General features: G+C 45.3%; 2 protein-coding genes across 2 annotated transcripts in view; both read left to right on the forward strand.

Annotated features, from left to right (window-relative positions):
- Positions 1-12,947, forward strand: part of acat2 (acetyl-CoA acetyltransferase 2) — a 13,065-nt gene extending 118 nt beyond the window's left edge. Inside the window, exons 1-9 of the mRNA XM_063222959.1 lie at positions 1-140; positions 1,070-1,204; positions 3,911-4,092; positions 4,572-4,689; positions 5,122-5,265; positions 7,124-7,246; positions 8,754-8,908; positions 9,336-9,446; positions 10,049-12,947. The exon at positions 1-140 is cut by the window's left edge and continues 118 nt beyond it. Of these exons, the coding sequence (XP_063079029.1) occupies positions 92-140; positions 1,070-1,204; positions 3,911-4,092; positions 4,572-4,689; positions 5,122-5,265; positions 7,124-7,246; positions 8,754-8,908; positions 9,336-9,446; positions 10,049-10,219 (1,188 nt within the window). The 5' untranslated portion in view covers positions 1-91 and the 3' untranslated portion in view covers positions 10,220-12,947. The remainder of the gene's footprint in view (positions 141-1,069; positions 1,205-3,910; positions 4,093-4,571; positions 4,690-5,121; positions 5,266-7,123; positions 7,247-8,753; positions 8,909-9,335; positions 9,447-10,048) is intronic.
- An 827-nt stretch (positions 12,948-13,774) lies between these two features.
- kif25 (kinesin family member 25) overlaps positions 13,775-20,000 on the forward strand; it is a 19,367-nt gene continuing 13,141 nt past the window's right edge. The window contains exons 1-4 of the mRNA XM_063222339.1: positions 13,775-13,843; positions 14,135-14,200; positions 14,946-15,068; positions 15,860-15,998. Coding sequence (XP_063078409.1) covers positions 13,775-13,843; positions 14,135-14,200; positions 14,946-15,068; positions 15,860-15,998 — 397 coding nt within the window. The remainder of the gene's footprint in view (positions 13,844-14,134; positions 14,201-14,945; positions 15,069-15,859; positions 15,999-20,000) is intronic.

Here is a 20,000-nt window from a genome sequence, read left to right on the forward strand (position 1 = left end):
GTGTACCTGCATCGGCACTGAGGAATAAGCTTTCTGTAGGCTACTGTACGCCAGCTCCGCTTCAACCTGCTTTCCTCCAACAACAGCAGCAATGGACCGCGATCCAGTTGTCATCGTCTCGGCTGTCAGAACCCCGATAGGTAAATCTTCAGATTGTAGTGGGATCTCTGTGTGTAGCTTACTACTATCAGGTGGTTTTCGTCAAATGAGATAGGGACCCATGTATTTTTCCTTAGTTTTCCTTGGTTAGGCGTTACTTTAGGTATTCTAGGTATTGATTCACGTCGTCAAACACAAACAAATTATTTCCAGTGGTAATATCTCAGGATCTAACAAGGAGAGAAAAGCTTCACTTTGCATTTGCGGCAGCACTCATCGTGTATTATTGAATCACATGAAGATGTAGCCTGATCTATGTAGGAAATATGTCAGAAAAAGCCATCAAAACAACTCATCTGATGTCGAACGTGTCGTGTAATGACAATGGTGAAGTATATACAATTAGAGAAACCTCTGTATCTGGCGATGCTTTTAGCAAAAAGACAACTTGGATTTTGATCTAGAGAGCTGTCAGTTTGAGCGTTTCTGGTGCGTTGGAAAGGAAGACGTGTTTCCTTCGCAGCTATTGGCTGCCTGATCGTCTGCTCGTTGCTGATTGGTTAGTTAGACATAGTGCCATGGGGCCAAGGCTCATCGCGATTCGTCCATCTGTGGACTGAACACAGGACGATGGCAGCATGTCACAAGTTGTGTTGTGACAGGCAATGCTGACCATGACCTGTGTATAGTTTATAATATCTGTTATGTACTGAATGCAAACATAACATTCATTAGCATGATCAAAGAACCAACTAGTGTAGAAAACATTATAAAAGAATAAAACACATTCAATTATAAATGACAATGATACAATGACATTAAACATTATATATTATACATTAATGATAAATCAATGCCTTTATTTTGTGTGTGTGTGTGTGTGTGTGTGTGTGTGTGTGTGTGTGTGTGTGTGTGTGTGTGTGCGTGCGTGCGTGCGTGCGTGCGTGCGTGCGTGCGTGCGTGCGTGCAGGGGCGTTTAACGGTGTCTTCTCCACACTGCCGCTGCATGAGTTGACGTCTGTGGTCATCAAGGAGGTCCTGCAGAGGGGCGGAGTCATGCCGGAACAGGTGTCAGAGGTCATCATGGGACATGTACTCACCGCAGGTAAGGGAGAGAGAGAGAGAGAGAGAGAGAGAGAGAGACATACAGAGAGACAGAGAGAGGGTTCTTTCCATTATCTTAACTCCTGTCCTCGACCTGTGTTTGTAGCCTCGCACTCCGCTGACGCCCAGCCTCCATGGACAAAACAATCAAGTTTCCTCACTGTCAGCCCCATAGAGGTAGAAAATAACACTAGAGAGGACCCCGCCCCCCTTTTTACGGCAATCTGTAGCGGCCATTATCTGTAGGTAGATCAGAGAAATGGAAATTAACGGAGAGCGAGGCTCACCTCTGTCAAAAATGGCTTAATCATGTGAAAATGTCCATCAACACACTACACTCGCCTCCAAAAGAGTTGTCGCCTATTCATCTGTTTGGAATAACAGCTAATAACCTGACTTTCAATTAATCACTTGGCTTCAGAAGTCACTCATATGAAAGCTACAACCCTCCCGAATGAAAATGTATGTACACAAATAAATTTCATGCACCAAAGAAAGATTGACCCTTTATTGAACACAGACAGGGCAGATTTTCACAAGACAAAAGTTTTGTCGCCTATCGAACATAATGTGAAAATGAGCAGATAAGTCACTTCAAAACACTTCAAATACACAGATTGGGTGTCATACTTAATCACTGAATCACTCTCACCTCTCCAGAAAATCGACTTTGGCCTTGGGTGTATGTTTAGGGTCATTGTAATCATGGAAAGCAACACAATGAAAATCAATGGAGTTCAATGAGAGATGGTGACATATTCGCTATTCGTAGAGCAATACATGTTTAACTTCATGATTTAATCAATGATAAAAGCCCTCGTACACCTGCAGCATGCATGCATCTCCTTATAAGAGCTGTATCTGCACCATGTTTCACTTTATGCACCATTTCTCTTTTTTCATATTCTTCATCTCCAACACCATATAGTTTTGATGCTATCAGTTCTAAAATGATTGATCTTGGGATCTTGACTTCAGAGTATGAGTCCCATTAGCCTTCATTTTTGTCAGAATTAGGCCTGACATACTCTTGGCTGGCTTTTTTGAGACAGGACAGTGGGAGAGACTTATTTGGTGTTAAAGGTGAAGAATTTGGAAAAAATACATGGTGCCTAAAGTCAAACATGGGAGGGATACAGCTCTTATGTGGAGCTGCATGCATGCTGCTGGTGTGTGAGGGCTTTTATCATTGATTACATCATGAAGTTAAAAATGTATTGCTCTACGAATAGCAAATATGTCACCATCTCTCATTGAACTCCATTGATTTTTTGTTTTGAAGTGACTTATCTGCTAATTTTCACATTATGTTCGATAGGCGACAAAACTTTTGTCTTGTCAAAATCTGCCCTGTCTGTGTTCATTAAAGGGTCAATCTTTCTTTGGTGCATGAAATTTACTTTTGAACATACATTTTCATTCGAGAGGGTTGTAGCTTTCATATGAGTGACTTCTGAAGCCAAGTGATTAATTGAAAGTCAGGTTATTAGCTGTTATTCCAAACAGATGGGTAGGCGACAACTCTTTTGGAGGCGAGTGTATACAAGGACAATAGTTGAATTGTGTTGCTAACTATGTTCATGAAAGATATTATTTTGATTTTTAAATGTATTTTATCGGCTCATATGATTTAAGTAGATATTTAGCCTGACATTTCAAATCTGGTCTTTGATTAATGTGTTACTTCATATTCACACAGTTTTAGTCAAGTTTTTGACAGGGGTGGGCGTGTTCTCCATTGACTTGCATTGCCTGAAGATACCTACACTACCTACGGAAGTTGGGAAGCTCCATCTGCCATTTTCCAGTGCTGTCGCAAATTGCTGTGTCCTCTCTAGTGTTATTTTCTACCTCTATGGTCAGCCCAGCCACAACAAGTTTCTGGGGACTTTTCCTCATTCAACATACCGATGGCAAAGGAGAAAATGACCTTTGAATTGCACTTCTGCGAGATACTGAATACATCCCATCTCAAGGCCACAAGCACAAGATAGGGCGTGAGTTAGGATAATGGAAAGAACCCAGGTCATCATAGGACACTTACTTACCGTGTGTGTGTGTGTGTGTGTGTGTGTGTGTGTGTGTGTGTGTGTGTGTGTGTGTGTGTGTGTGTGTGTGTGTGTGTGTGTGTGTGTGTGTGTGTGTGTGTGTGTGTGTGTGTGTGTGTGTGTGTGTGTGTGTGTGTGTGTAGTTTTGTGCACTCAGCCACTGTTATAACCTTACAGGTATGAACACCAATGTGGTAGTGACTAATTCTAATCTGTTAGGCCTACTCAAGCATCTCTGTAATGTCATAGCAATGTTGTTATGATGTAGTAGTAGAGTAGAGTCTAGAGATGTAGTAGAGTCTTTTCAAAAAATAATGTGAATGAATGGGGCTACATTATATTGTCCAACCTTTATAGATTAGATACTGTATTACTCTTGCCTTGTCTTGTCCTCCCCCTTTCCCCTCTTGGTCATGGCCAGTTCTGGCTGCAGTGTTGGAGGGCTACACTACTGTATCTAGTATACTGTGCATATAAAAATCCTCTCTTCTCCTCTCCCCCCATCCCCCTCTCTTCCTGCCCCCCCTCCTTTCTCCTCTCCTCTCCTCTCTGCTCTCCTTTCCTCTCTGCTCTCCTTTCCTCTCTTCTCTCCTCTCCTCCTCTCCCCTTTCCTCTCCTCTCCTCTGCTCTCCTCTCCCACTCTCCCCTCTCCCCTGAAGGTCATGGTCAGAATCCGGCGAGGGCAGCAGCGGTGTTGGCGGGGGTTCCGTACTCGGTGCCGGCGTGGGGTTGCCAGATGGTGTGCGGCTCGGGGCTCAAGGCCGTCTGCCTGGGGGCCAACGCCATCGCCACCGGAGACTCCAGCGTGGTGGTGGCAGGGGGCATGGAGAGCATGAGCAGGGTACAACTATACCATACATGCATGTTATATAGATATAATAATATAAATATGTCAATATATGATATACAATAAAGTCAAGCCCAACTTGGTGGTGGCAGGTGGAATGGAGAGCATGAGCAGGGTGAAGACTGTAGTAAATCTATATTGTACGTACGTACGTATGTTTTTAAATACATATATATATTATTTACACTACACATATAGCCCAGTATACTGTATGATGCTTTACATGTTACAATATATCATATAGTCTAGCCCAGCATTGTAATGGCAGGCGGCATGGAACGCATGAGCAGGGTGGGTACTACACATAGCTAATTAACACACTTTCTCTGTGGGGTGCTGTATGTCCCTGCAGGTTCCCGTACTGTACAGATGTGTGTTACAGCCCAGAAATGCTAAAAAGGCTACCACAAGCCATTGTCCTAACCTAATCAATAAGCACGTTTTTCTCTGTATGGCGCTGTGTGTTCCTCCAGGCGCCCCATACAGTGCAGATGCGTGCAGGGGTGAAGATGGGGGACACACCACTACAGGACTCCATCATCGCAGACGGCCTCACAGACGCCTTCCACCATTACCACATGGGCATCACAGGTAACCATGGATACCACATAGACACCACATGGGCATCACAGGTAACCATGGATACCACATAGACACCACATGGGCATCACAGGTAACTATGGTGACAACATGGACATTACAGGTAACCGTGGATACCACATAGACACCACATGGGCATCATAGGTAACCATGGATACCAAATAGACACCACATGGGCATCACAGGTAACTATGGATACCACATAGATACCACATGGGCATCACAGGTAACCATGAAGATGCTACATAGACACCACATGGTTATGACAGGTGTGGTAATATTCAGTGTTCAGTGTTTACAGTGCTGTTGTTTTTTTATGTTTCGTAGCAGAAAACGTGGCTCAGCAGTTGGTGGTGCTGTTGTTGATGTTGTTGTTTACCATGTTGTTGTTAAATCTTTACAGTGTTGTTGTTTATGTTGCAGCGGAGAACGTGGCTCAGCAGTGGGCGGTGTCGAGGGCGGAGCAAGACCAGTTTGCCGTGTCGTCACAGCAACGCACGGAGGCGGCTCAGAAGGCCGGACACTTCTCACAAGAGATCGTCCCAGTCACTGTGCCATCACGCAAAGGTGAGGGAGCTTCCCATCATAAAAAGGTGTGTGTGTAGAGTAGAGTAGTAGAGTAGAGTACTTTTATTAATCCCGAAGGAAATTAAGGTGTCTGTCAGCTTACATAAATACACAAATACAAAACATACACAAGACATTATACACATAATTGAACATTACAGGAAAAAAAAATATATATATCTTGAGTACTACCACCACACATTATCTCACATACACACATGTTCTGTCTCTCACACACACACACTCACACACACATTGTCCCACACACACACACACACACACACACACAAACCCACCCACAACCCCCTCCCACACCCACCCACACACATCCCTGCACAGACACAAGGTCTGGTAGGGTGTCATGTTGCATACATTCACACTCACAGAAAAACAAAATAACCATGTTAAGTACACATCCAAGAGCCAAAGAAGTTCTAATTATTGTCCATGCAAAAGCTGAGTAGTTCACGGCAGCTATTCCAGGGTGTGAGGTAGCTGAGGTGGGGTGTAGTGGGTTATTGTCCTGTATTGGGCAACCCTTAAAGTGTCCAAGGTAGTGCAGGCGCTTGCTCCGGGGGGTGGAGGGTGGGTGGTAGGGGGTGGGGGTGGGATGAAGTGTAACTGTTCAGTAGAGATAAGAGGGGGGGGGGGGGGGGGGGGGGGGGGGGTGTAGTGGCTGCAGGTTGAGTGTTCCAGTGTGGGGGGCTAGTTTATGCAGTCCAGTCACCAATGACAATCTCTTTAACTGTCTCTTTCTGTGTGGTGTTGAAGAGCTGGATGGCCCTGGGGACAAAAGACTTCCGTAGTCTGTCTGTCCGGCAGGGGAAGGCCCGGAGTCTGTAGCTGAACAGGCTCCTCTGGTTGGCCAGAAACGGGTGCAGGGGGTGTCTGTCATTTTCAAGTATTGAGTCCAATCTGCTAAGTGTCCTTTTTTCGGCTGTGGTTGTGAGATCCTCCAGTTCCATACCCACCACAGACCTAGCTTTCCTCACCAGCCTGTCAAGGCGTCCAGCGTCCCTCTTCCTTACGCTACCTCCCCAACAGGAAATAGCATAGGTGAGGACACTTGCCATGACAGACTGATAGAACATCAGCAGGAGCCTGTTGCAGACATTGAAGGATCTAAGCTTCCGTAGGAAGCAGTAGCCCTTTCTTGTAAAGAGCATCTGAATTGGCAGCCCAGTCCAGTTTGTTGTCCAGGTGTACTCCTAGGTACTTGTATGTGTTGACTGTCTCCACTGTCTCTCCCTCGATAGAGACAGGCAACAGTGGTGGGGTGGTCCTCCTGAAGTCAACCACCATCTCCTTTGTTTTGGTGGCATTCAGCTGCAGCTGATTGTCCCGGCACCATCTGACAAAGTTCTCCACCAGTTCCCTGTACTCTCCTTCCTGTCCATCCTTGATGCATGCCACAATAGCAGTGTCATCAGAGAACTTCTGCATGTGACAGGTCTCTGTGTTGTAGCTGAAGTCAGAGGTGTACAGGGTGAACAACACGGGGTGTGTGTGTGTGTGTGTGTTTTATTTTAATTTATGTGTTCATGTATTATGTCTCTTCATTAATTTGTGTGTGTTGTAGGCCTGGTGTGTGTGTGTGGGTCCAGTGTGTGTGTGTGTGTGTGTGTGTGCTTCAGGTCCAGTGTGTGTGAGTGAGGATGAGCTTATGTTTTAATTTGTGTGTGTGTGTGTGTGTGTGTGCTTCAGGTCCAGTGTGTGTGTGTGTGTGTGTGTGTGTGTGTGTGTGTGTGTGTGTGTGTGTGTGTGTGTGTGCGAGCGCGCGCTTCAGGCCCAGTGTGTGTGTGTGAGTGAGGATGAGCTTATGTTTTAATTTGTGTGTGTGTGTGTGTGTGTGCTTCAGGTCCAGTGTGTGTGAGTGAGGATGAGTTTCCGCGTCACGGCAGCAACATGGAGGCCATGTCCAAGCTCCGCCCCTGCTTCCTGAAGGACGCCTCAGGCACTGTAACCGCTGGCAACGCCTCAGGTACACAAACACCACAACCCAGAGCAATGCCTCACAGGTTCCCAAACTTTTCCCTCTGCGCACCCCATTATACAGTTCAATGTTCGTGCACCCCCTAAGCAAAAGTTTTGGTGTGTTAATGGCCACGGAAGTATGGCTTCACTACGCTAAGGGACAGCAAAGCACTGCACATTATACACAGTCATTTTGGGGAATCCTCATTTCTTTTTTTTTTTAAATATATTTTTTGGTTTGCTTTTATGCCTTTAGTTCATAGGACAGTCTGAAATGGTGACAGGAAGCGAGTGGGAAAGACAGACGGGGTGGGATCAGGAAATGACCCCGACCGGACTCGAACCGGGGTCCCCGTGGGCATGCAAGCCCAAATGTGGGCCCCCCCCCGGGAATCCTCATTTCTAATAGACCTGATGGTTTTTTTGCTATCATTACAATGAAACGTGGCATGACAGGTCTAGGAGTTATAAATTACACTTCAGATGGACCCTTCCAGCGTACAATTCATCATTTTAAAACTACTTCCTGTTCATTAATGCTGGTTAAAAACACACATATCCTCCATGGCTCTATTCAGTTTGTGCACCCCCTTATGGCTGTCCACGCACCCCAGTTTGGGAAACCCTGCATCAGGTAAACAAACACGTAACCGTAGCAACGTTAGAGTATTCCAAGAATCTGGCAAACCAGGTTGTGAACCAGGTTAAATTGACCTTGAGGTAGTGGTAAATCACCTAATTATCATAGCTAAATGGCACCTGTGGGCTATCTATTAGCAGTTTACCACTTCACGTAGGTTAGCTTAGCCAGGTTTATCACTTAACCTTGTTCTTGGAATAGAACCCTAGACTATGGTTGTGAAAGGGGATGCACAGAAAAATTGTGTGGCACGACCCATGTGAGGAGGAGCCTGGCTGGAATATACCCGTATATGGGGGGCCTCACCAAGGTAAAATTTGGGAACCCCTGATCCAATTTACTGGGCTACCATCTCCTCGTACTCCCAACAGCTGCTCATCCTCATGCTGATGCTCTTTACTAGGCACGGATGCAACCAGGCATACAAATGCTTGATCAACACGAGATCTGCTTAGTCTAATAAAGGTGGGGTTGAATGCTTGGCAATTTTTTGAAAAGTTTGAAAAAGACATAAAAAATGATGCTTCCTACTTGGAGCAGAGAGTGAACTGCCTCACACACCCGCAATTCACGTCAGATTGATGAATGCCAATCACCGCAGATTACCGACGGCATGGAGGAGGTCTTCTGCCCAGCACTTGCTCTGATGTGACTGCGCGGCTGCTTAGCAGATATTTTGTTCCTGCGATGATTTATCGCCATGTGACATGACTGCTGCGCAGAGGCCACCCCTATATGCTGCGTCGCGGACGGAAATTCGAACCGGGATGCTTCACGCGGACACAGTGGGCATGCTCGCTGCCTAGCAAACTGGCTGCCTGCTTCGTTGCGTCCGCGCCTATTTATTTATTTGTGGTTGTTAACTCTCCGTCAGGCATCAATGACGGGGCGGCCGCCACTCTGCTGATGAGCCAATCCGAGGCCCAGAGGCGGGGCTTAAAGCCCATGGCGCGAATCATCTCATGGGCACAGGTCGGCCTGGACCCGTCAATCATGGGCACTGGACCAATCCCGGCCATCAAGAAAGCGGTGAGCACCAATCAGAAGTGAAGGTGTAGTGGGGATGGCTAGTAAGCACCAATGACAAGCGAGTGTATAGTGGGGAAGGCTAAAGACTCAGAGGAACAACTTATATGTGTGTATTGATCATATATTGTAGTATGTATAGATACATGTATAGAGTACCTCAACTTATTTACAGTATTTTTGTGTATCTTTTATTTGTGTATCTATTAAGATAACATAAGAATAAGAAATGTGTCAACATGCACATTTGTGTGTGTGTGTCTGTGTGTCTGTGTGTGTGTCTGTGTGTGTGTCTGTGTGTCTGTGTGTCTGTGTGTGTGTGTGTGTGTGTGTGTGTGTGTGTGTCTGTGTGTCTGTGTGTGTGTGTGTGTGTGTGTGTGTGTGTGTCTGTGTGTGTGTGTACGGTTTGTCCCTATGTGTGTGTGTGCAGGTGGAGAAGGCAGGCTGGGCTCTAGAGGAGGTGGATCTCTTTGAGATTAACGAGGCTTTCGCTGCCCAGTCGCTAGCAGTAGTCAAGGAGCTCGGACTCAACCCTGACAAGGTAATACACTCACACACACAGACACACACACACACAGCCTTTACTCCCTAGTCACTAGCTGTAGTGAAAGAGCTCGGACTCAGCCCTGATAAGGTAATAACTCTCTCGCACACACACACACACACACACACACACACACACACACACACACACACACACACACTGCCTTCACTGCTCAGTTACTGCTGTAGCTGTAGTCAAGGAGCTCGGACTCAACCCTGACAACCCCTCTCTGGAGCAACCCCTTGGTGCACGCGTGTGTACTACACCAATCCTACTTCGTGAGGCCACTGGTATTGGAGCACACCCACATGCTGGGGCCTTTGCTCCATGTGTTTTGACCCCTTTTGCTATGGTAGTTTTGTTGTTACTGGTAAAAATGAAACTTTAAAAACATTCCCACACGTACAGGTTAGGGATTCTTTTGGTTTGGGCACAGTTTAGCATTCTTTAGTTGTTGTTAGGGTTATGAATGTGAATGGAAGGCCCCCAAAAAGACAGGAAAGGCCCCACAAACCTCTAAAGGTTGGGCTGTGTGTGTGCTCTTGCGTGTGTCTAATGTGTGTGTGTGTAATGTGTCTAATGTGTGTGTTGTCCCCCAGGTGAACATTAATGGGGGTGCGATCTCCCTGGGCCACCCCCTCGGCATGTCGGGGTGTCGTGTGCTGGTGACGTTACTGCACGCGCTCAATAGGACTGGTGGGAAAAGGGGCGTGGCCTCCCTGTGCATCGGAGGAGGAATGGGCATCGCCATGTGTGTGGAGACTATGTGATGGGACACACACACACACACACACACACACACACACACACGGGAGAGCAATGAGCATTGCTGTGTGCGGACATGCTGTGACACACACACACATACACATTCTTTCTCTCTCTCTCACACACACACACACACACACACACACACACACACACACACACACACACACACACACACACACACACACACACATTCTCTCTCTCTCTCTCTCTCTCTCACACACACACACACACACACACACCTCTATGACCAGACACACACACACACCCAACTGATTCCAGGTGTCTGCTGTTTCCCTCTGCTCTGTCCTGATGCATGTTAAACTGCTGCCTTCAAATGACTAACGACTCTTCAAATGTCTCATGGTTCTTTAAATAACTTATAATTCTTTTGACTCACAATTCTTTAAACGGCTCTTCTTGAATCACTATACAGCGCGAGACTCATACATCTTATCACCACTCTTTTGGCTCCCCCATGACTGACTCGTATGCCTCTTGAGGCACTTTGATGATTTTGCAAACAATTCTTTCTTTTTAATGAGTATTCTCACCAATGACTCACTTGACTCACTTGATGACTCTAGACTCAGATAACCCAAACCAACTCATCACTCTTGTTGTCATAATGAGTTCTTCTAATGTTAGTTGATGATGGTTTTCAAATCAGATATATGATTAGTTCATGAGTGTCATTGTGAGTCTTATGAGTGATTGTGAGTCCCCCGAGTCTGTTCCCGATCTTTGACTGTGCTACTGATGGTACGACTAATTATGTCGTAACATAAACATAACATGTCTGACTCTCATATGATTTTTTTTTTTTAATTATATATTTATTCAGATTTTTTGCATATAACAAAACAATACAGAAAGGGAAAAAGCAATATACACACACAGAACAAAACAAAACAAAAAACAACACAAACAGGGCTGGGTGAGTTGTAGACTCTCATATGATTTTATACAGTTATTGTTTTCTGCTTTTCCGTCATTTGTCTAACATACGAGTACATGTAGAGTATTTCCATAGATTCTGTCTCCAATGGTAAATCACGTCGCTAACTATGAAGCTTCTGTCATATGTGGTTCATATGTTCATATGGACTATTTCTGACTGCCCTAATATGATGCTTCTCTATGACTATGTATTTAGACTCGTGGATGAGTTGTAACTTGGCGTGCGTGCGTGCGTGTGTGCGTGTGCGTGATGTGTGTGTGTGACCTCCTGAAGCCTTAGACTAGAGGAATATGCTCATATGTACTACTACTCCCTATACTGATGGATACTAGATTGATCCCTCTCCATCCATATAGGTAGATAGATACAGTACTGTACCTCATTAAACAGACAGGGAGATATCTATAGATAGACCGATGAAAAGAGGGACATGGATGGATATAAAGATAGTGTGTAATCAGATAGATGAGTGCATGGATCATATTTCACCACCTAGAGATGGATGAGTAGAAACATACTGTAGAATGATGGATAGATATATAGATAGGCCTCATTCTTCACACATTCCACACTGTTTCACACATACTGTCCTCTGTCCTGCCTCCTGTCTCAAGTATCCCATCTTCTGTGTACTGTTTTATTCATAATGTCTTCTGTGTACTACAGTATCTTATGCATACTATCTCTTCTGTATAGTATTCTGTATACTACATGTTCTGTATACTCTGTCTCATGCATACTGTCTCCAGCATAATGTATGTAATGTATGCATACTGCACTCTTGTCCACCTGCTTGCACATGCTACTGTACTACAGTGATGACCTGTTTCCCCTCTCTTGACTTTCCTCTGTATGTCCTGTCTCTATCCTCTGATGTGTCTCCCGGTTGTGACCTGTGATGCCATGTTGTGTTGTGGGAAGAGAGACAGGTATGGCAGCAGGCAGAGATATTATTATGTAAGATGAAAGATATGGGATGCAAGACAGACTGGCAGAGCCGGCCGGACAAACACTAATAATTACATGACATAACCCATTCAGATAGAGGAAAAGGGAGTCTGTTGTGGACTTCTATTATGCATACTTAATATAATCATGCATACTTGATATCATCATGCATACCTGATATCATGCTTAATATCATCATGCATACTGAATATCATACATGTATTACCAAACTGACCCTGAGTGTGTGCTAGATGTGCGAGAGTAGTGTTGCTATGGTTGTGTTGCTGTGTGCTGTAACCGTAACCTCAAACTGTGCCATGAAGGCAATACAAGCCAGTAATAGGTTCTTCCTGTAGATAAGTAGAATGTCTAGAGTTTAAATGGAGTATAACGATGCTTTATAGAGGGTTCATAGAGTGCCATAGGGGCTTTATCGACTAGGCCTACAAAGTTGAAGCAGGTGACTTGTTATGTCCCTGGGAAAATTATGTTTACAGAGAACAAGTAATGGAATTCTATGGGGAAATAAAAAAAGACCAAGTTTAAAACTGTTGTTGACATGTCTTTGTGTGGTTTGATGTTTATTTAGGTAATTACACTTCTATCTGCATAGGGGCCTAACTAACTGTGCATCTTTTTCATTCACAACTGGCTCTTGACATGGCCATTCAGCTCCACAACAGACCAGTGGTAGTTGGTTGCCACAAGAGAGTACAGACTGACTCACTCTATTATTATTATTATTATTATGATAGTGCACATGTAGGCTACAGGACCACATTGGATTTTCGATTCGAATAGGTTACATTCAATTTCCACCCTCCCTAAGAGATAAAATACCTCATGACTTCATCAGCTGTTTAACAATAAATAAATGTGTGTACCAATTAAGTGGAAACATGATGTGTGCTGTATCAGGGGATGACACATTGTAGCCTACGCATAATGTAGCCTACGGGTCAAGTGTCTGGGTCACTCTGTACATCCTAATGAATGGAGCCAGAGTCCCGGGATAGCCTTGGCCTCGATTGAAAGGGCTGTTTTCCAGGCCCGACGCGGTGGGTAGTTTTCTGCCAACGCACAGGGGAGCTGTCACTACCCGATCTGAGTGGAGTGCTGACGCGAGTCACACATGCGCAGACTTAAAATAGCCTAATAGATCTAGCGTTAACATGAGGGCAAAACGCATTAATGTTTTCCTATAGGGCAAATCGTATACAAAAGCAGCTCGATGTGATGCACAAAAATAAAATTACAGGAACCTATAGAGGGCGAAATAAGAAGCAATCCCAATCCTTATATGCCTAATTAAGGGAAAGCATAATCTAAAATACAAAGGTTGAATCATAAACACATCTTGGATTTCATTTAGTTACTACATAATTCATGATAAAGAGCAATAGGTGATCCCAAGTTTTAGATGTTCCCCCGCGTTGACGCACTCGCATTCAGCACAGCACTCACATCGGGTAGTGACTGCCATGGCACAGGTCGTGCCGAAGCGAAGAGAGGTTGGAACGGTAGAGCTAAGCCGATTACTGTGACCGTCAAAGTAGTCTTCGCCAAGCGATGTCCTCTCCACCTGATCAGAAAGAGTAGTCTGGCATATCACGCTGTTTTTGTTGCCTATTTGAAAAGTACCAGCAACGAAATGCCACTTTTCATCAACCGGGACCAGATCTTTGCGCACCAAGTCCACCTGTTGGAACATAAACTCAGGGTGAGTGAGCTTATTTTACATAGGCTAGGCCTACCTGCCTACCACCAGTGCTATACAAGACAAAGTAGGCCTAGGCCTAATTTCCCTATAATATATTACTTGACAGGTTAGGCCTACTAATGTTTCCAAGGTAGCCTGTTTCAAGATGATCTTTTATCAAAGACACTGCCGTGATGACAAATGGCCCTTGTCTTCTTATGTCCCAACACGCAGTCTGTTTTAAGAATGTCATAACAACGGTAGCCCCTTGTCCTCGGTGCTAACGTCAGTTTTTTTTTTTAACGGTTACAGAGTAAAGAGGAACGAATCTTGGAGTTGGAAACAGAGAACGCGCTTCTGCACCTGCGGTTAGCTGACGTAAGTGCCGTCTAGTCATTTTCTGAGCTATAACAGAATTATCATCCTAGAATCACTGCACCTGATTTATCACCTGGGAATGCCATCAACTAGAGTGATGTCTTAAAAGGCGTCTGTCCCTTGTGTGACTAAAGGCAACCATGGCTAGATTGATTTGTCCCATGACTGTAGCGTGATGTGGAGCTTGACCATGGTCCCAGGGCATCAGTAGGCCTAGGCTCAGGTGACCAATGGGGTCTGTCACAACAGTGGCCTGCTGCTGTCTAGTAGCCTACTAAGGTTAGCAGTTGTAGACAGTAGGCCAAGCTACTGATGCCTAATGAACTACAGTGAAATTAAGGTGAACTGGAAATTGGTAAAAATCTACGTAAATAATAGGTAGCCTCTTACTGCAGATGGGGTCGCAAGCTGGCCTATTCACTATTGGTTGAAAATACTCAACTAGGCCTACATCATAACAACATTGCTATGACAGTACCTACCACAGCCTTAAGTAAGAGATTAAGACAGCCATTACAATTTTGTTGACAGTAGGGTTAACAGGCTCTGTGCTAAGGGGTCAAGGTGGCTTTGTGCTTTTCCCATTTTCCACTGGGAAGTAACAACCAAATGGATCTCTCAAATAAACCATTCTGAGACCTTGGTCTGTCTCAATGACCATTAAGATTCATTTGTGCGTGCGTGTGTGTGTGTGTGCGCGCGCATGTGTATGTGTGTGTGTGCGTGTGTGTGTGTGTGTGTGTAGTGTCTGGCCCAGCTGCGTCGGGAGCATGAGGGTCAGAAGGAGGCGGAGAGGCGGAGCCAACTTCAGCGCAACACACAGAGGAACACACACCTCACAATCAGCAGACTACACACACACCTACAGGTAGGTGAAAATGGCTGGGAAGATCATAGGAAGACCCCAAAAACCACTGGACAGCCTGTACAGGACTGCAGTTCAGAGGAAAACAACGAACATTTTAGATGACCCCATCCATCCTCTTCACTCTGAGTTTGAACTGCTGCCCTCAGGGAGGCGCTACAGATCATTTATTGCTAAGAAGAACATTTATAAACATTATTTTATTCCAAATGCAATTTCCATAGTCAATAAGCTATGGAAAAGCTAGAGATATTTTGAACTAATGACTGACTTGCATATGATGTGTGTGCTGGGAGGGGTGGCTGTAGGGGGGGTGGATGCATTTGTATGTGTGTTTTCTGTCTGTTTGTGTCTGTCTGTCTGTCTGTCTGTCTGTTTTTTTACCCTGTGAGACCAAAGACAATTTTCATGCTTGCATGATAATAGAGTATAATCTAATCTAATCTAATCTAATCTAACACACACACAAACACACACACACACCTCACAATCAGCAGACTACACACACACCTACAGGTAACACACACACATACACATACACGCACACAAACACACACACCTCACACTCAGCAGACTACACACACACCTACAGGTAACACACACACACACACACACCTCACACAGCAGGCTGCACACACACCTACAGGTAACACACACACACACACACACACACACACACACACACACACCTCACACTCAGCAGACTGCACACACGCTAAGGTAACATACACACGCACACACGCGCACGCACACAGGTAACACAGGTGTGTGTATGTGCTTGTGTGTGTGTGTAGGTGTTGAAGCAGGACCTGCGTGGTGTGTTTGGGATGTACGTGAGTTTTGCTCGTGAGCTGGAGCAGCAGGGGAGAGAGATCATGGAGAAGGTCGCGCTCATCAGCACCACACTACAGCAGCAAGGGGAGCCACTACAGAGTGAGTATATATGACCTTACCAACATGGCCACCACACTACACTACAGCAGCAAGGGGAGCCACTACAGAGTGAGTATATATGACCTTACCAACATGGCCACCACACTACAGCAGCAAGGGGAGCTGTAGCAACCCAATGTAAGTAGGCTGCTGGATGTGAGTGCCCGGATATCCGCCCGAGTATTTCCATGCATTTGTATTCATTTCCACCATAAGGAATGCTTTGCGGTACCACAGCTACCCGATGTGAGTCGCGCTGTGTCGCCTGCCTGTCCCTTCTATAATATGATTAGCCTACCGTAACAACTCGGCCTCGGCCCCCGCCACAAATATCCACCACACCACCACGGGTCCTCTGTTGTTGTGACCGTTTTAGGATATTTTTTCATATCTAAATACTTGCACATTAAGAGTGACAATTCCATCATGGATGTTTAAACGATATGTGCGAATGCAGTCATGTTGAATTTAGGGTGGCCAAACCATGCCATGTCATGAAGAACGTGCATCACATTATTTAAACAGCTCGTGTAAACAGTTATCCTGAGTGCCCGTGTCTTTTTGGAGATCGGAGGCTTGATGAGCAAAGAGATGGGAGAGAAATTAGTTGTGCGCGCGCACACACCTCTGCACAATATCCACCGGACACGAAGTTACTGGCTCCAGCGCCCCGTTTGATTCTTCACTGACACTTATAAGTTTAGCGTTGCACAATCAAATTAATAGGCTATGTCTAAATTATAGGCTCTAGTCTCCAATGTGCCTGGTTTCACGTGTTGTTGGCATCACCAAATAATCTGCACAATATGCGGCATAACTTTTCGAGTGCTACATTTAGACCGGGTAAAGTATCGAGCATGTCTGTCCCTTCAATAATATTAAGATTGTCCCGTAACAACTTGGTCTCGGCCCCGCCGCAAGTATCATCCACCACGAAGGTCCTCTGATATTGTGACCGTTTTAGGATATTTTCATATAATACAGAAATAAGAGCGTGCGCGCGCCTCTGACTGTACAATATCTAGACACGGAGGGCTCCAATATTTATATTCAGCGCCCAGTTCAATTCTGCACTGACACTTTTAAATGTAGGCCTACATGTAAGACTGTAATTTTCACACCCAAATCAATTCGGTTTTAAGTTATAATTTCATGAGTTTATTGGTCACGGGCCTATTCTTTTGATTGGGAGATCAAGGAACTCTCTGGTGTCGCCGAAACGGCGATGTGCTGTGGGCTCTTTACGCACGGCACCTATGTCGCTTCCATCTTCGGACCGAAATCAAGTATCTGAGGTTAAACTGTCGTAAATACACGACCGAAATCGAGTAGCTGAGGTAAAATTGACGTAAATACTCTGGCGGATATCCGGGCACTCACATCCGGCAGCCTACTTACGTTGGGTTGCTACAGGAGCCACTACAGAGTGAGTATATATGACCTTACCAACATGGCCACCACACTACACTACAGCAGCAAGGGGAGCCACTACAGAGTGAGTACATGCCCTTACCAACATGGCCACCACACTACACTACAGCAGCAAGGACAGCCACTACAGAGTGAGTACATGCCCTTACCAACATGGCCACCACACTACACTACAGCAGCAAGGACAGCCACTACAGAGTGAGTATATGACCAGTTGTGTCTAGTAGCTAGTTTCGTGTGTGAACACCCCCTATGACCTTACACACATGTCCACTACACTACAGCAGCAATGGGAGCCACTACAGCAGGGGTGGGGAACCTTTTTCATTCGAGGGGCCACCTCAAATTCATCCGAGGGCCGTAAAAGTCCTCCGAAGGCCGCACTATGAACACAAATCAGGATTTCCCCCTGCACTTTAGGCTTGTATAGAAGGCAGCCACCTTTAAAACAGACCCCACCTTGTATAGGTCCCCTGAATAACTGAATTGTATTGCAAATGTATTTTCTAAGTTTCCATATGTCATATTTCATATGAAGCTGCATGACATTAAAATTACATCGGGGGCCGGATAAAACGGCCTCAAGGGCCGCAAACTGCCCTTCGAAACATAGGTTCCCCACCCCTGCATTACAGAGCCAGGCACTTGTGCACTTCGGTCACTGTGTTTCAGTGCCTAGGGCACTGAAAGTGCCAGTATGATCCCCTAACAATGGCAGAGAAACGCAGTGCTTGAATGATGGACACTGCACGCACTAAACGGCCAACATGGTGACAATGACACCGAGGAAACGTGGCATTCAGTGAGAGGGGGTTAGATCATTTAGTGGCATGTGGCATCCAGTGACATGCGGAAGTGCCGCAGTGGCATATCCATTGATTTTATATTAATCAGACCTATACTAATTATTATTAATAAATGTAATCAAATGTATTGATTATAAGTATTATTTTTAATTATTTATGTGTTCTAGGTCTGTAATTGTACAACAGTTAACGGGCATGTCAAGCGCCGTCACGGTTGGCATGTCACGGTTGGTTACTATGGTTACAGTGGCTACTACGATGTCAAACTGTGCCTAACCCTAAACTTTTCCTAAACCTAACCTGTCAGTGAAAAAATGTGTGTAAACCAACCAAACTGTGCCTAAACCAAAACTAATTCCTAAACCTAATCTGTCAGTGGAAAAATGTGTTTTGTAATAGCATGCCAGATGCCACTTCCGCATGTCGATGTCGAACTGTGCCTAAACCAAAACTCATTCCTAAACCTAACCTGTCAGTGAAAAATGTGTTTACACCAACCTATAAACATGGTGAACTGTTCCTAAACCAAAACCTATTCCTAAACCTAACCTGTCAGTGAAAAACTGTGTTTTAAAGTGACTTTAATGTGACTTTAATGTGTTTTAAAGTGAAAGTGTGACTTCCGCATGTCACTGGCACATGCCACATGCCACTAAAGGTCTTTAGTGCATAATGTTGTGGAAAAAATTGAGCACTATGCACTGTGCCCTTGCTGGAAGTGACAGCGGAGCATGGCATTAGCTCGCCATAATATCGGTTGGCTACTGTTTACAATGCACAGCGTCTGGTGCTTGTATTTACATTTCCTTCACCCAAAAATCACACATACAATACTTGGGTTGGCATGAAAAGGTTGGTGTCCCATCAACATTACTTACAGAATTAGGAGACTGTTGACCAAACTCTTCTACTGAACTGAATGCGGTATGAGTTAGATCCTTTAGTGGCATGTGACATGTGCCAGTGACATGCGGAAGTCACACTTTCACTTTAAAACACATTAAAGTCACATTAAAGTCTGTCAGTGCACTGACACAAGTGCATGGATTGAGACATGTCTCAATCCACGCACTTGTGTCAGTGGACCTAGTGAAGGGGTATGTTTAAAGGTGGCTGCTGCTTTCAATATGGCCAACCAGTTCAATGGTGCGTTGTCGCAGAGGCGGTATGCAGACCCCTGCGACGAGCATCAACGGGGATAAGCAACTGCAGGAGTTACAAGTTTCGTCTGAAATCGCTTTGATCCAGCAAGAGTTTGACACTATGTCACACGCACACACATGCGCATGCACACACACGTACACACACATGGACACAAATTATATCTACTACCCCACACCCCTTTGCCCGAATAAGAACCCACTTTCTCTACTGATCCCCACATCCCTCAACACGCACACACACGCACGCACGCACGCACGCATGCACGCACACACACACACACACTCACACACCATCTGACTGTCAGAGCTTTACTGTATTGAAGCCAGAGTACATGACCTTTCCAATATGGTGGCCTAACCACTTGACCTCACAAGCATGGTTACCACATGAAGCCCTGTGCTGGCCAGACGTGACTGGGCTGTGTATGTGGGTGCATCCCAATATGTGTCCTTGCCTCCTCCACTTGTGCTTGTCTCCTCGTCCCTCCTCCTGGCCCCTCCTCCGTGGAGAAAACGATAAAGTTTCCCAGCTGTCAGCCTCGCCACAACAACTTTTGAGGGACTGTTTTTCATTCACCATCCCAATTGCAAATGAGAAAAAG

Source organism: Engraulis encrasicolus, chromosome 18 (genome assembly GCF_034702125.1).
Source record: "Engraulis encrasicolus isolate BLACKSEA-1 chromosome 18, IST_EnEncr_1.0, whole genome shotgun sequence".
Classification (NCBI taxonomy): domain Eukaryota; kingdom Metazoa; phylum Chordata; class Actinopteri; order Clupeiformes; family Engraulidae; genus Engraulis; species Engraulis encrasicolus.